The sequence below is a fragment of the Pipistrellus hanaki genome, assembly GCF_964339955.1.
Source record: "Pipistrellus hanaki genome assembly, chromosome: 17".
NCBI lineage: Eukaryota > Metazoa > Chordata > Mammalia > Chiroptera > Vespertilionidae > Pipistrellus > Pipistrellus hanaki.
Genome location: NC_140519.1, coordinates 32,900,587 through 32,918,986, shown reverse-complemented (window position 1 = coordinate 32,918,986; position 18,400 = coordinate 32,900,587). Strand labels below are relative to the sequence as shown.

General features: G+C 32.5%; 1 protein-coding gene across 2 annotated transcripts in view; it reads right to left on the bottom strand.

Moving 5' to 3' along the window:
• Window positions 1-18,400, bottom strand: part of CSMD3 (CUB and Sushi multiple domains 3) — a 771,720-nt gene that overhangs the window by 84,882 nt on the left and 668,438 nt on the right. For both annotated transcript variants that reach the window (XM_084864313.1, XM_084864314.1), the window contains 4 exons: window positions 10,432-10,550; window positions 9,038-9,107; window positions 4,931-5,047; window positions 943-1,152 (listed from right to left, as the gene is read on the bottom strand). In XM_084864313.1, the coding sequence (XP_084720439.1) occupies window positions 943-1,152; window positions 4,931-5,047; window positions 9,038-9,107; window positions 10,432-10,550 (516 nt within the window). The remainder of the gene's footprint in view (window positions 1-942; window positions 1,153-4,930; window positions 5,048-9,037; window positions 9,108-10,431; window positions 10,551-18,400) is intronic.

Genomic DNA, 18,400 nt, shown 5'->3' with positions numbered 1-18,400 from the left:
AAGTCTTTTAGGAACAAAAAAGAAAATCAATTGCTGCCCAATTGTTTTTCAAATATTTACGTTCTTTGGGAGCACAGTTAATTTTGTCTTGTGAGGTGGTAAAAATGACTCCTATTTTATGTAAAGGATGATGTGTGATATAGTGTTCTTATATTATGTCTGCAAATATACCACAAATTTTAATTATTTTGACCCATGTAGTTGGATGTTACAATGTCTATTTTAACTAGATTTAAATGTCCTCGTAGGTATATACTTTTATTCAGAAAGTATTTATTGTGCTATTATTGTCCCCTAGGCACTTGAGATGCATCAAGGAACAATACAGAGATCACTGCTTTGGAAATCACAATAAAAAGGTATTATATACGTATGAAATCCTTTAATAACTAGGGCAGAGATGTAATAAGATGTTAAGGTATTTGGAATAAACATTCATGTCATTGAAATTACATTATTTTTGTAAAATATCATAAATTTAAATATTTGATTTTAAAATTTTAGACGTCAGAGCTGGAATAATGTAATAATAATAACAGCTAAAATTGAATGTGTATACCATATATATTTTACATTAATTTTATCATATAAAGTTCAAAGTAACTTATTTGAAAGATACTAACTCCATCATGCAAATATAAAACTTTGTTATCTAGCTTCCCTTGCTTAACTACCTTGCCTTGACATGCTTAATTTCACTGTGCACTAAGACTAACTCAATTCTTTAATCAGAATTAAGATTTTCTAAGGCCTCAGAAAGGTATCATTCCCACTAAAAAAGTTGCATGAAAACTGCATTAAAAAAAAAAGATCTTTCTAATTGAAGTTTGTTTGGTGTAGGTTCTTTTTATTTCTAAAACAAAATACAGAAAATATTTAGAGTTAGATTGCTAATAACTGATTTGGGCTAAATAAAAGTTCACACTTTATCATCCATCTCACCTTGGTATATGATGTGGAACCCTTGCTTGTTCTGTGAATAGTCACTGTGGAAGTACAGGCTGGTTTCATGAGTCGTGCTGAATAAGGATGACGGGATTTGGGGACCACTAAGTCGGCCAATAACAGTGCTAGTCTCTGAGGTTCCACTTCTTACTTCCAAATAATCATGTATAGTTTCTGTAGAAAAATTTACAAACTGGAGATGTACACCTACAGAAGAAAAGCAAGCAAGATTACTTTATGTTTTCACCAAACTAAATGCACACACTCACTTCAATGCACTTAGGTATGTTTCCATTTAGGTTGAGAGGCATACTCTCGGGACCTGGACCATGGGTTTGCTGTCTGCCTGGGACATTTAACTTCAAAGTAACACTACTGCTCTCAAATGCCCACTATTTGTCACATGAGAAAATGTCTTTCATTTTACTACAATGCCCCGTTGCAAGCTAATCAGGAAAGTGGATTTCTTGCTTTTTAATATTATTTAAAATTATACCAGCCAATCATAGAAAGACAAATACCATATGATCTCACTAATGAACAAAATAAACTGATGAACAAAATCAGTCCAGAAATATGAAAGCATGGAACAGATCTACAGAACTCAGAGGTAATGCGGGAGGGGAGGGAAAGAGATTAACCAAAGAATATAAATGCATATATGCATAGCCCATGGACATAGAAAGTAGTGCTAGTAAAGGCCTCAGTGAGGCAGGGCCACAGAAGAGGAGGACAAAGAGGAAAAAATAGGAGATATCTGTCATACTCCCAATGATAAAAGTAAATTTAAAAAATACACATGAGTCTAACCAGTGGTCAAGGACAGCGTGGGTGTGGGGCATGTGTGGGGAGGATGTGGGGAATGACAAATATGTGAAATCTTAATCAATAAAGAAAAAATATAAAAACATAAAAAATAAAATAAAATAAATAAATAAAGTTGGAAAATTTTCTTTAAAAAAGTAAAATTATATCAACGAACTTTTAAAGGTGAAAAGCCACTCAATAAACTATACTTTGTAAAATGTCAATTTGAGGGCAAAGTGTATATATAATAATGTAATCAGATTCCATAAAAGTGTTAAATATTAGTCATTTACTTATAGGGGATAAATTAACTTCTCTAAAATATCATTTTGGGGTATTAGTTTATCAATGTGCTTTTTTAGCACTTTGCTTTTCAGAAGATAATACCAAATTTTATGAAATCATTTCAATAAAATCTAGTGATCAGTGTTAAGTGTTATTAAACTGCAAAACAGTCTTAATATCTTTATAAATAAAACTAAAGAATGAGATAGTAAAATGTCTCTGGGAAGGAATAAATGAAATAAAAGCCTCAATAGGATATGTTTGGTAATTCAATTAATATTCAATTTCAGTAAATTTGATCTTTTTCTTACAACTGCCATTCTCCAATTGTTAATAATAAATCTGACATATATTGAATGCTATTTACTAGGCCCTGTTTTAAGAGTTTGTATATACTCGCTTATTTAATACTAACAAATACTCATGAAAATGAGGAAGCTGAGGCACAGAAAAGCTAGACAAATATGTTAAGTTTACACAGCAACTTAAAAAAGCTGAAAAACATTAGCTGTTGAGCTTTTGCTCATAATAATTATATTGGGTCCTCAAGTGAAGTATATTGTTACTCAAAAAAGAGTTCCATGGAAAAACAGTCCCATGGACAGACAGTAAAGGTAGGGAATAATGAAAATATGCTTTAAAATATTAAACACATTCCTGTGCAATCAGACAAACTAGAATTTGGACAAGATATGTTAATATATGTGCATATTTTTTCTAAAATTTTTCCAAGTCCCCTTTTCATAAATTATCTTGTTAATAATTGTTTCAGGAGCATAAGAATATGATTCTATAATTGTTGCTCTATATTCTATTTTATTTTTTAAAATTATAAAGTACTTGTTCAAATATATTAGAACTAACATTTTATTTAACTCAAACTCAAGTAAAACTGATTATTTAAATGTAATCAACTCAGAAAGTCTCATATTTTTATTTCTAAAATAAAGATGTCTTCTTTTTATTTTTTTAATCCCTTACCTGAGGATGTGTTAATTCATTTTTTAGAGAGAGGAAATAAAAGAGATAAAGAGAAACACATATGAGAGAGGAACACCCATTGGTTGCCTCCAGTATGTGCCCAACTGGGAATCAAACCCATGTGTACGGGATGATGCTCAAACCAAGCTTTTTCTTTTTTTTATTATTATTAGAAGTGTTGATAAAAACATTTAATGAACTTGTTTCTTAAAAATCAAGGAAGCATTAGCAGCAGAAATAATGACACTATTGAAAATTTGCTTAATAATTTATTTTAACCTAATTCTTTTAGCTCCATAAGCGACAAGAGATGAGCCTTCTCAAGTAATTAGTAAAAGACATATAAGAATAACCTCACTGGTTCACATGTAATATTCAGACATGTCAGTACTCTCTTTCAATAAATGGCCATAGAACTTGACAATTACAAAAAGTGTTTACACCTTGTAGCCAGAGAAATACTCATTAGAAAGCCACTAAACACTTCAGTGGCTTCCTGTTCTCTCAAAACTTCAGTCCAATAATACAGTGTTCAGGCTTGTTGAATTTCTTTTGCTTCCTCATCTGTACCTTTCAATGTGTCACTCTATTTATCTAGAATTTATTTCCCATTCCCCATAAGGCTGATCCTCTTTGCAGGACTGTCTCTTTAAAGCCACAGTTCAGATATCACTTCCTCAGGCTGAATGTCTGCACTAAGTACAACCCTATACTCTATTATACTTTGTAGAAGGTAAAGGGGGCCAGATATATGGCGATGGCAGATAACTGGACTATGGGAGTGGGTACACAATACAATATACAGGTCATGTTTCATAGCGATGTACACTTGAAACCTATATGAACCTATTAACCAATTCTAACCCCATAAATGTAATAATAATAATAATAATAATAATAATAAAAAGAATAGGTGGCTCTCTGTATCCTCATTGTAACTGTAACTTGTTTGGAGATAAGTACAAAGTCCATTCCACTAGGCATTTTATCCCCAGTACTTAGCATGGTACCTGTAGAACAATATGTACTCAGTTAAGAATTATTAAAAGTATGAGTTTCTGTAAATTCATGTAAACATTTGAATATGAATTTGTATTCTGAGGCTATAGATGTTTTGGGGTAATCTGGTACTTAAATTCAGTCCTCAATAAGTGAGATAGTACACAATTTCTTAATTGCTCTAAGTCCACTAAGCTTCTGTTTAAGGAAGTGTCTATTCTTTCTAGTCTTCTGAAATTTAATGAACAAGCTGATCCTTGATCTGGCACTTCTATTTATGCATTTAATGACTCATGAGATATAAAGAAACTACAAAAGAATATTATTTGTGATATGAGTGAGAAAGAATTTATTAAATTCAATCCATCCAAAACACTGACAATTGTATTATTAGAAGTAAAAAGGTATTATATGCCCATGGGTATTTAAACCTAACAATTGAAAATTTATATTATTTTTCAAATGTAAAGTTTTATTTATTTACAATGAATAGTAAATGAATTGAATAGATTACTAGAAAATAATTTTTCTGTGTACTACTTGGTGACAAAGTGGAGAATTACAAAAACAATTATACATAAAAATTAGGTTGAATTTATCATTGCCACACACATCTAACTCAAGCTACATCCATATATATCAAATAGAAAATATCATGAAGTTATCTACCTACCTATCTATCTATCCACCTATCAAATTAAAAATGCCCATATTCTTTCCTTTATCCAAGTAGTCTAGTTGAAATGTATTTGGCTTATCAACAATTATCTAAATTGCACTCCTCAATTTATATAACTGTACGTAACCCAAATTAAACTACAATTTGTGAATATATTATGTTAGACATTGATATTTTTTCAAGGATACCTCTATTGATATTGAAAACATTTTCACCTGTTTTTAATATACATACCAAAACCTACAGGCAGCTTTACTGTCCACGTGCAATCTAAACTGCTGGGGTAGTTTCCAGGAAACCCAGGGCTGAGAATCACACCACTGAAGTCTGACATGGCTCCACCGCACTGAGCTGCAAAGATAATTGAGGTCCCCGGTAAGCCAGAGCAGTGGAACAGCTGACTACATTAAAAACCAGATTGAAATCATTTCAAGTCTTCAGCAAGTCTCTGAAGTAAACCTGTTTGATATACATTTGAATATTGCCAACTCTCATTCACCACACACTAGTAATGGAATATAATCAATTGACAATGCATTTTCTAAAACAGCATAAAAAGGCAAGGTACTTTCTTTCTCAGCAATAACGGCAAGTAAAAACAATTACAGCACAGCAAGGAGTAGCTTGTGTGCCCTGAATGCAATCAAACAAGAAGCACATGTCTTTTCCCACAGCGGGCAGTTTATTTCTCAGCCATACATATTCTAGTAATGTTTTGATTCTCTCCAAAGATGACCTAATTTAGAATAAAATCAAGCCAACAACATCAGTTCTAAAGTACTGCGCTCAAGAAGGAACTGTTTTCAAAATCTTGCCTTCTTTTACTCTTTTTGTAAGAAGGCTAAATAAAGAATGTTAAGAAAAATATTGGTTTCTAATGGTAATGTGTGAGAAATTTACATATCACATATGGGATATGGTCTTTATCCTACAATAATTTAAACAGGGAGTAGGGAAGTATAAGGCACAAAATGATGCGGCCAATTTTGAGAATGTAGGCATAATTTATCAATGCGCTTGTTTTAGAATCTGTTATACTGATTTACTATTGATAAGCTAAGTAACATTTATAGGAACTGATAATTACCCAAGTTCTAATTTTTGAATGATTGAATAGGACTATTTAACATGCATTGAAAGAGCAATTGCATTTTGGAAGCTAATTCTTCTGAGTATTTTTATCATTTCATCATAAAAGGACTAAAAATCTCATTTGTTAATAATTTCATGCTAAGAATAGTACCAGATAGATAAGCAAACTTCAGGATATACTGTATTAGTATATCAGAAAGGAAAGTGAGGTAAAAAGTCTATCCATGTTCTGTAGGATAGCAATAACAATTTTGGCTGCTCTCTTCATGTGATCTGAATAAATTTGTATCAAGCTGATTTTACTAGGGGGATAAATATAACCTCACAGTCAATCTGCATACAAAGCTTTTTCTTTTTTTTTTTTTTTTCAGATGTGATTATCATTGAGAGCTAAAGATATACCTGTACCTGTATACCTTCCCATTCTTCAGTGGCTTGGTATTGGACTTTTGTGCTCCATTACACTTTTTGTTAAGGACATAACCATAGCATAGTCCTCCAAGATAAAATCATCTTTGATTCTGCCTTCTAATTTGTCTCTATTACCTAAAAAAATCTCAAGTGGCTTTTCCTTTCTTCTATCAAATATCTGTCAGATTGTTTATTTTACAGTTCATCACACTGTAACCTTGGTAACTAGAGTTTTAAGATACTCTCTGAATCAGTCCCATTGCCTTCAGTTCCTCCTTATACAGCCATGACGGCAATTCAAATACTTTGTCAATCAAATATCACACAAACTTGTTCAAAAATAAGATGAGTAGAAAAGAAATAAAAATGCATTATAATTCTACTACTCACATACAAGTTTATATTTCTTTTTCTCTACAGAAATATATATATATATATATATATATATATATATATATATATGCATGTGTGTTTATACGTGTACCTATATAATGAAATAGGATAATATAGATACCTATGTTTCATTATAATAACTAATATCCTGAATGTCCTGTGTGTTCCAGGTTCAGTGATATAGATTTTAAACAGATTATCTCCTTTAATTCTTACAGTAGGCCTGGACGACAAACATTATTCCATGCAACAGGTGAGCAAACAGTAGTGCAAAGAATAAAACACTCGCCGGACATACCTAATGCACCCTAGCTGAGATTTGAATATAGATATGATGGACATCAAAATCTGTTACATAATCCTTGTAGTTTCATACCAATGTACCCCTATGTAATACAATTTACATTTTCTAGCCAAGTTTTATTAAAATATAATTTCCATTGAATACTTCTCTCATTAGTAATATACAGTAGGGAATGAATAGTTAATCAAAATGCAATACTTTACCTAAAAATTAACCATTCATTAAGAGTAATAATTGGTTCCACAAAAATAACAAGATGGAAATCATCATATAATGCTAGGTGGTATTTAACATAATAAAATTTTCTAAAATCAATTTGGCAATATTTTTCAAAGCTTTTAAGCATCTACTTGGGTAAAATCTCAAGTAAATAATTAGAAGTGTGCATGAAGGCATGTGAAAAAGATTTAAATGTGTATTAAAAAGACAAAACACTAAACTAAGAAAAAGAGTAAAACTGCACAAATTAGACCTATGCCATATGCCATGAAGCCATTTTAAAAATCCAATTTTTTAAAATATGTTATGACATGGGAAATTTTTCTAGGTTACTGTCAAGAAGAAGAACATTATAAAAATATACACATTGTGTAGAATCCAAAAACTTTATATTAATTAATTTTTTCATGAAGCAATATTCATTGGATATTTAAGATGAAAAATTTTCTAGGCATTGGCAATATAGTGATAAACAAAAGATCTTCACCACTCTCTATTCTGATATCAGTAGAATATACATAATATTTATTTTGTTTTTTATACTTTATTACGTCCCCTATTTTTTATACTCAATTGGATACACACATAAATACACCCCCCACACATAGCACACACATAATTGATATTTATCTGTATATATACATTTTTACAATAGGCATTATGTATGTCTATATATATAAATGCCAAAGCAACTGTTCGACCTTTAGCTCTGATGTGCACTGACCACCAAGGGGAAGGCGCTCAATGCATAGGCATGGAAACATGGAACAGACTAATGACTCTCAGAAGGAAGGGGAGGGGGAGGGAGAGGAGCGGGAAGAGATTAACCAAAGATCCCTGTATGCATACTAGAGGCCCAATGCACAGATTTGTGGACCAATGGGGTTACTCGGCCTGGCCTGCTGGGATCCGGCTGAAATCAACAGTCTGACATCCCTCCCCCAAGGTGTCCTGGATTGCGAGAGGGCACAGGTAAGGTCTAGGGACCCCATCGGTGCAAGATCTGTACACCGGGCCTCTAGTTTTGTATCAGTGGGTATAAAAATCACATCAATTCTTTTGATTTTGCCCTTCTTGCTATTCAGAGAGGGCTTTCTTCTTTATCCATTTATCTTAATAACAAACCTTCCAAAACCATGTAAATAAAAGGGACTGACTAATTTCTCAGCCAACACCAGTTCAGTCAATACCAGTCTCATATTTCTGAAATTGCATCATATAATCAATGGCATAATTTAATACTAAATTACTCTCATTTCATTTCTCTTATTTTTACCACTCTGAGTGGTAAATGGATATTTTAATGATAGATATCCTTCCCTACATACTTTTCACACTCTGTAGAACCCAGTATTCCAGTGGTTGCATACAGATAACAGAAATGAGGAAGAGAAAAACAATAATAATAAAGGGCGAGATAGAAATATTTGGAAGCGGCATTAAGTTAGGGCAAATGTTTATGTCCCTATTTTCAAAGCTTCTAATGCTCTTTTGACACATATCCCATATCTCCATTGCCTGTCACCACTAAAGACATCCCCTGGAGTGTCATGTTCCCTCTGGGAGTCTCCAGATTCCTTATCTACACTGGCTCAGTAGTAAGCCGTAGGGTATTTAGAATTTTCCCGATCCCTGGGTACTCCTATCATGTTATACTGAAAAAAACTCCCTGGGAGAATCAAAAAACCTAATGTCTTTTCTCAGTTTTCTTAAGTTTAAAGTCACTCATTGATATCAAATTGGGGTTAAAAAAAAAACAAAAAAGACCTATAAAAATTTAAAATAAAAAAATGAAACTTCTCAAAGTATTTTTTCCACAAAACTTGACAAAAGGCAAACTATATGTTTGAGCAATACCATATAAAGAGTGTAACTTTAAAATTTCATGAACCTTATAACTGTCTTATATTTCTTTAACTTACCCAAACAAATTGGGATCGGGTAATTCCATCTTCTTACAGGTCCAGGCATACATGTTATGTGAGAATGACCCTGTGTAAATAGGACAATGAAGTTCAGTACAGCTTTTTATTTATTTATTTATTTTTTTAATTGACTTCAGAAAGGACGGGTGAGGGAGAGAGAGAGGGAAACATCAATGATGAAAGAGAATCATTGATCGGCTGCCTTCTGCACACCCCACATTAGGGATCATGCCAGCAACTCAGGCATATATGCCCTTGCCGGGAATCAAACTGTGACCTCTTGGTTCACAGGCTGATGTTCAACTATTGAGCAACCGAGGCCGGGTTCAGTATAGCTTTTAAAAGTTAGATTGAACATAATACAGTGAAAGAATATTATGAAAACAAGGTAAAATACATACTGTCACTTTTATAGATTTTAACTTTTACTGTAAATCTTAGTATATCATTTGAAATAAGAAAGATAATTATATATACTTTTGATAAAATTTAAAAAAAAAGGTCCAGATAGAAAAATTAAGACTCCATATCATATTAGAATTGTATTTTATATTTTTTATCAAAACATTTCACTACAATGATTACACTAGTATAATGGCCATATATAGTGGTTTATAATAGCTGTACAATTCAAGATAAGATTAAATAATGATAAAAATTCTTTCATAAAGATATTAAAACAGGTGTTGAGGTATATTAAATTTTAAATTAATATATAATATCCAGATAGACCTGATTGCCCTTCTGAGACTAATTATTTGTGACACAATCATAAAGACTATAAATTATTAATTTTTAATTTAACTTCCTCTTAGATATTTATTTACTTAATATATGAAATAGTTTGTGCTTCTTTTCTTTTAATTTTTTAATAAGCCTATTCTTTAGGGAGATTTTTATGAGACCATAATTTTGGAACCCTTCAGAAATGTATAACAAAGGATTGATATAAATACCAAAAAAAAAATCTGAATATACATTGCCAATCCACTTCTTTAGGAAAATATACTTGTGGTTGATTTTTTTTACTAATTTGGGGAATTTATTGTTATGGAAATTTCATTTAATGATTTAAGTAGAACCTCTTTTTTATTTTCACATTCTAAAATCCATGAGCTCAGTTGTGACATCCTATGTGAATAGAGAAAAATGAATAATTAATTTTGATTCAAGATTCATTTTTCATTAGCTGCAATTAAAACACATTTATTTCACTTCAACAAATTTCTCTTACACATACGTTTTATTGAAAAATTCAATGCCGTTTGACTTCAGGCTAAGGAAGCCCGAGATCAATATAGTTTTAAAACTTGAAGATAATAGTAATTGGTTTGTTAAAATATCCCAAAAAGGTAATTAAAATAAAAACTATGCTTTCAAAATAAACTTACCTGCAAAGAATAGCCTTGATCACACTGAAATGACACCACATCACCAACCATGTATCTGTCTCCAATTTTAATTCCATTGCTGGGGGTCTGTGGTTCAGGACAGGAATCCAAACCAATTGCTAAGAATATTTAATAATAATAATAATATAAGTAACTTTCAAATAATGACTGCTAAAATCTATGCATATTAAATTATTAAAGTTGAATATCTGGGTCATTAAAACTACTTTTAAAGTGTGGCAATAAGAATATTACATGAACAAGATTTAACTGCAATATGTGAAGAGCAATGACTTTGGAACGCCCAATAACTTTTGAATTTTTATGCTACTAAACATTAAGCAGCTCTGTGATTATACTTAAATTCTCTTTTAACTCCCAGCCTAAATCTCTTCTACTGTAAAACAAAAATAAAAATTCATAAAATAAAACCCCACAATAAATAATAATAATTTACTGTGAAAATAAAATGAAATTGTAGTTGCAAAATGTTTTCAGTAAAATGACTAAAAATCATTTACTATTTCATTCATATCAGCTGGAAAATTCCATTCTTCATAAAGAATGGAATTTTTAATTCATGAGATATATTTTAATATGTTCATTTCATGTAAAAAATTTTAAATATAATTACAAGTAAGACTTTTTCTCCAAATATAATCAGAAAGAAGAAAAACAAGCATCTTATTGAGGCCTGAAAAGTATTGTGCGATGCATGAAATCCTCTATTTCAGAGAGGAAGATAATGATATAATTCAATTTACTTTTCAACATAAACGAATAAAAGCATACAAAATACAAATGATTTTCTTAAACAATTCATTCCAAGACTTAAAGAAAATCACTGGTTTTCTTTTGGCCAAAACATCTTTTTAAATATTAAATGTATTACATATTATTAAAATACTGGAGGTGTCTGGTGCACAAAAATCGTGCACTTGGGGGGGTCCCTCAGCCTGGCCTGCACCCTCTCACAGCCCAGGAGCCCTCGGGGGATGTCTGGATGGCAGCTTAGGCCTGCTCCCTGCCAGGAGTTGCACATCCTTAGCTTTGCTGTGGGGGTGGGAGAGGCTCCAGCCAACACTGCTGCACGCGCCAGCCTTGGGCTCTGCTCAGGGCTTCTGGCTGAGCAGTGCTCCCCCTGTGGGAGCACACATTATATTTCATAGAGCCCTTTTCAGGAATTACTGGATACAAAAAATAAACTGTGTTATCATATAAGCATGCATGCCTTGTTTTACCTTCCTTTGCTTTCTGCGAGTCCTGAACAGTACATTTATTAATCTTCACCAGATTGAGTACATGCTCATTTCTTTTCCTTTCTGTCAAGTTCTCCATTCATGGTCATATACACAGAAAGCTATTAATAACTACAAGTGTCAATATCCTCCTTTGGGAGGAGAAAAAGTAAAATTATGACACAGTGATGCCATAGATATTGAGATTCTTTTTTTAAAATCAATGTTACTATATAAAATATATATAGTGAAATATTTAGGAAAGAACTTTAACTTAAAAAAAAAATGATATGGGCCTGACCAATGTGGTTCAGTGGTTAAGCGTCGGCCTATGAACCAGGTCACAGTTGGATTCCTGGTCAGGACACATGCCTGGGTTGCAGGGTCGATCCCCAGTGGAGGGTATACAGAAGGCAGTCAATCAATGATTATCTCTCATTATTGATTATCTCTCTCTCCCTCTCTGAAACAGTAAAAAGATATGTATTCTGAAAAGTGATACAAATTCTTATTAACTTATGTTATAATAATTTTGTAAGTTAAAATTCTTATAAGTATATAATCACAGAGAAAAATGACAAAAAGAAAATATGCCAACTATTAGCAGTGGTTGTTTTGATTATGAGATTTTTAGTGATTTGTATGTCCTTCCTTATATTTCCTTGCATTTTCAACATTTTTATAAATGAACATAAGTTATTTTTGTAAGTAATGAAATCACTTATCTATTGAATAAATTAGTACTATCAGAGATTTAGAGAGTACAAAACAAATTCCCTTCTATTTTTCTAGAAATAATTGAGTTGAACCAGCTAATCTGTTGAATAAGATTATTACAGGAAAATAAGGTGATGAGGTAAACAGATAAGCAGGAGAAGTCATATAGTAATGGCCTCTCATTTCTTTGCATCCATTTTTATGCGTACTAAAAAAATAAAATAGAATCATTTGAAATCATGTAGTTCATATTTTATAGACACTTTTTTACTTATACAAATAAGCCTCTGACTATTAAATAATAATTTTAAAATGTCTTCTTTAACAGTTTTTACTTCTTTATAAATAATAAAACCAATAGGTTGTTATTTGTGAAAATCAACAACAAAAAATAATATTTGTAAAAATGTTGGAAAGTATTTCCCCTTGCTTATCCAAGGGAATCAAAATAGTCCTTTTTAGCTTCATAAGTGAGATGTAAAAGTATGCCCTTTGCAATCAAACATACTCTGACTGAATTTTTTAATGAGATTTGGATCAATTAGTCTGCAATTGTAGCCCCAAACAGCCAGAAAGAAATCCAGGAACAAATAAATCCATATCAAAAATTGCAGTGATGTCTGCTGTTGAATCACTGCGGGCAATTACCCCAACTGAAGTATTGAAACCGCAGTTCATATTTCTAACATTTATTTATAACTAAATATGCTTTCCAATTCTGTTTACAAGGCAATCAATCTAGAGTCTAAAGTGTTGTTAATCATATCATTTATATTGGATAATTCTGATTACATTATTACATATATATTACTTCCTTGTATTTCACAATGATTTTAAGGAATCTTTAATGCATGAAGAAAGGAAGTCAGGAATAAGAAAGCTTAATTATTGCTAAGATTCCCAGTAACGTTGTTTGTAAATGAAAAAAAACTCCTTCACAAATTTTACATGACAACCCATGTAGACATTTATTGAAAAGGAAGACCAAAAACAGTGGATTTGCATTCATGTGAGAAAGAAATCGGAACTGAATTGTCTCTTTGCACAAGAGGTTGTGTTCAGTGAAAATGAAGAGCTCGTTATTCTAAATATATTGCATGTCTTCAATTTAAAAACTGTCCCTAAATAATGGATATAAAAGAAAGAACTATTATTTCTATGTTTTTACTACATCTGAGGGAATTTTAATGTACTAGAATTAGCATTTGGCATCCCACATTTATCATCGTAAGACAACAGTTTGAAACTCACATAGAAGTCAGTGACAAAGTGTGAATTCAGTAAGAGCTAGGCTAATTTGAGAATGAAGAAAACTGCAATAGTACGCATGCAGACTTATTTATGGTAAAAAAGTACCTTGGAATTACTTAGTCAATCTATTAAACAAATACATATTTTGTAGCATGTAACTTGACTATGGATTTTTTTTTTTTTTTTTTTTTTTTTTAGGATGAACAATTCTGACAATAATCTCAACAGGGAACAGTGATTTAGGAACATGTGCAGACTTTGCTCATGCTTATCTTGATCCTCAACGCTTTCTTACTTTAACTCTGCTTACCTTCTCTGACATTTAACTTAGCATTACTAAGAATAACTAATTGGACATTTAGTAATAGATACTACTTGGGAAATTCTAGCCTACAAAGAAACACTAAATTAAATGATAAAATGTTCAATGGAATCTGACATGCAGGTTCCATTCATTCATTAAATCAGCCATTATTGAGCATCTTATTGTATACTCTGCATCGTGTTAGATGCTGGGAGTGTTTAAATTAGCAATTTAACCGTGCTCTTAAGAAACCCTTTTTGGAACTACAGAGGGGTTAGTTTAAAACATGATTACAGTGTAGTGCAATAATCACAATAAATAAAGGTTGTCCTTTATTTAAATAATAATTTCATAGGAAATAACCTAACTGAGCACTAAAAATGATCTATTTCACCAATTCATGACAATAAGGGAGAAGGTATATGTGATGCATTTGCAGACAAAATGGCGTGGAGTTTTGAGAGATTTTTCCTTCTTTTATAAACAAGAGAAGTGTTTTCCCCACAAACACATGTAGAAATTGGGGAAAGGTGGCAAGAAACAAAGCTGATAAAGGCAGGCAGGATATAGACTGTAAACAGTCATAAAACCTTAACTAACGTAGCAAGCAATATTTTCCTTCTGTTTAGTAATGGAGGGAAAATTCAGAGTTATTAAGAACATAACCTCTGTGTGCATTTTGGTAAAGCTGAGAGTCCTTATGACTTTTATTATATTTAGTTTCAAATTCTAGTTCTAGAAAAAAGTCTCTCTCCCTCTCTCTTTCTCGTTTTCTTTCTCTCTCTCTCCCTCCCTCAGAGACAGCTGTTTCTGCTTCTTTCTCTCTCTCCTCTCTTGCTCTAACTCTAAAAATCCATAAAATATCTTTAAGGGGGGAAAAAAGTTTTTGGTAGCTTATGTCAGCACCAAAAATATTGGCGATATTATTATTATTTTATTTTATTTTCTATATTAGGAAATAAAAATAAAAATATTTTTGGTGATATTATTATTATTATTTTATTATTTTATTTCCTAGTATAGAAAATTAAATAAAATAATAATAATATCGCCAATATTTTTCCTTTGCAATTCTTGTTTCTAATGCTTGCCTCTGCCAACGCCTGATGGATAAAGTCCTTCTGTTCTATAACACTGTCTCTACTATGTTTCCCCAATCTAGAAACTTAGACTAAAACCATCTCTAACTTAATAGCATAAAGAGGTGAAAAGTCAATGAGATGATCATGAAATAAATTTTAATTAACAGAAAAGAGGAAACAAACTATAATACAACCATAATGTCTTCACAGGGTTAATGAGTGAAATGCATTTATAAAGCTCAATTATACTTATTTGTATGTAAATTTTGAGTTAGTGGCAAGTGAAATTAGACATGACGAATATTAATAATTTAATTTGGACAGGAGGTGTTTCTATAATTAGTATTTTATGTGATGATTTGTATAAACTAGTTAGAACAAAACAATTAGTTTAAGAACATATAATTAATTTTAAAATCACTATTTTTCTCAGATAATTATCTAATTAGCCCAAGGGAGGAAACCATTTTTAGTGATTATAAAAGTAAACTCATTAAGTCCTAATGCGTTATCACTTAAGCATATTGCTTAAGGATGGGGAGCAGTAAAGTAACTATTGCACTGAATTGAATCTTTCATTATTTATAAGTTGGAGTTAAATGGTAGGTTTCTGGATGTTTACTATTTTACGACTAGCTTTGTGCTTTGGTGTATTCAGGTCCTCCAACTATTGCATGGAATAAAAAAGATGTTTTCTAGACTACCTGAAATTTCCTAGGACTTACAACAAACTTACTAGTGGCAGATATCGGGAGTGCTCTCAGGTATGGGAGGAGAGAAAAATGTATTCATTATGGTAATGTAACCACATAGAAATTGTTTCTTTATTTCGTGACCTTTTCTCCTTTCTGTCCAAGCAGCCCACTCTCTCCTTAACCAGCAAGTCCTTGGGACACTGGATTCTGGTTAGCATCAAAGTGTCTTAAAGACTAAGCCTCAGGTCTGTTGATTACAGTTGTGTTTCAGCCCCAGGCGAATGCAAGCAGAATGGCCCTAGGAACCACACCCCTCAAGAACCAGAGGGAACAATGCCATAGCTGAATTAGAGGTCCCACCCGGGCCCCAACCAATCAGTAGAACCCACAAACCTAACTCATCCTCAGGGAGCTATGTCTTTGAGCAAAAGCTCACCTATGACTCTGGGCATGGCACTATTTCCTTAAAAATAAATGTTTATTTTCTTGGCTGCAAACTCTTGTTTGCATTGGATTGGGTTTTAATGCTCCCAGGCAAATGGACCCCTGTAGTCTGGTAAGGTTAACATGTGCCTTTGACTTCCTGAGAGACTATGGAGTACGCCTAAATTTACAAACACCATTAGTGCATGTAGTTTCCCCTTTTAAAACATGTACATTTTGCCGAAACCCATTTGGCTCAGTGGATAGAGCGTCGGTCTGCAGACTGAAAGGTTCCAGGTTGGATTCCCCGGCAAAGGGCATGTACGTTGGTTGCAGGCACATCCCCGGTAGGGGGTGTGCAAGAGGCAGCTGGTTGATGTTTCTCTCTCATAGACATTTCTAGCTCTCTATCCCTCTTCCTTCCTCTCTGTAGAAAATCAATAAAATGTACTTTTTTAAAAATGTACATTTTATAATTTCAATACCAAAAAAAAAAAAACCACACCCTGCTAATTGATTTATAGATATTCCACTTATTTATTTATGCATTCATTGGTTGGTTCTTGTATGTGCCCTGACCAGAGATTGATCCTGTAACCTTTGTGTATAGGGATGATGCTCTAACTAACTTTGCTACCCAGTCAGGCCTAGTCATCTTCAAGATAGCTATAATCCACAATTATCTGAGAAGTGCTGACTTAAATACACAATACTTAGTGTTTACACTGTAATTCTGCAAGTATTTCTTTGCATGTTCTTATTCGCAATTAAGTCTGAAGGTTTTTAGGACTAGATCTTAATGCACGTTTGTAGTACTGACACCTAGCAAATATAATTCGAATTTAGTAGGTATTCAATGAATATTTAATGGCGAAACAACTGGGTTTGTTCTGATATTTGGGAAGCGATATGGAAATGTAAAATTAAGGGAGGAAATGAAGTGTTGCCTTTCTTTACTAGGTAACAATGGAAATATTAATGAGACCAAGGCATGTGAAGAATAGACTGTCCAGAAGGAACATCAGATTTGTATGATAAAAACAATAATAACAATAATAATTATTATTATAGTAGTAGTCAGGCATTCCCAAATTAAAGTGTTATGATCTCAAATTCAAAGAGAAAAAGAACACTATAGGCAGATATTTGTCAGCATTTACTTTTTAAGTAAATAAAAAGCAAGTCATATCTATATAGTACCCATGCCATCAGATAATCTTGTTTTTTGTTTCCTCTCTTGCCCCTAATCCCCTAAGACCTCATGAGTGTGTAGAAATATCAGATGGGGAAAATACTCCCTGGAAGGATGGGAGGAATTTTGCCAAATTTCCCTTTCCCAAGAGAGAAGAACACTTGTCATGTTTCCTGAAACCTTTATCTTTAAAATACTCCTTTAGGGATATAGAAAGAGTTTACCTTCTTGATTCAAAACAAATTAAGAAATCTGTCCTTTTTATAGTAAACCTTAATGTCTTAGGCATTTGTTGCTGGTATTCATAGTGTGATTATGAGACCACTGTTAGCCTGTTGTGATTCCTTCCCTATATTACCCAGCAGACAGAACTTTTATCTTTGATATTTTTATCAAAGATGTGCAGTGAAATAGGTGTATTCTCAAGGGAGAAAAGTTAATATAACTACCCTGTTTAGAACACACATAATTATGTTTTCCACTTTCACTAAACCTAAAATCATTTTTTTTTCTTTTAGTCTTTTATATTCATTAGAAAAGTACAATTTTCTCTTGTAAAGGTTATTGCATTCTCATTTTTTCAGACTGTAATACTGGGGACATCTGATTATATAAAGAAGTTCTTTAACATTTTTATTTTTAGGTCTAGTTATTATAACCAGTCTCCACCAGTGAACAGATTCTTGCATTAACACAAAATTGATGTTTCTCCACCAAGGGAAATTACTATTTTGAAACATGACAGAAATTAAGTTGCCCTTTTCACAAGCAAGACGGATTGCCGGGTGCCTTCTCTGGAGTTCCTTGAAGCAGTGTCCTCCAGCGTGCACAGTGACCGGACAGCCTTTGAGCCTGTCCTGCTGGTCACTGCGCCCACATTACCGCTTCTCTACACAGCATTTGTCCCACCAAATGCATCCTAGCAGCTATTCAATCTGTTATTAGCAAAGCAGCCAAAAATACTGCTAGAGCTTGTTCCATAAATTTGTCCTTAAAGACCAGAGCAGAAGTTATTAGTTATTTTAATTTGTGAAGCTGTATTTCAAATCTCCCCTCACCTCCCCTTT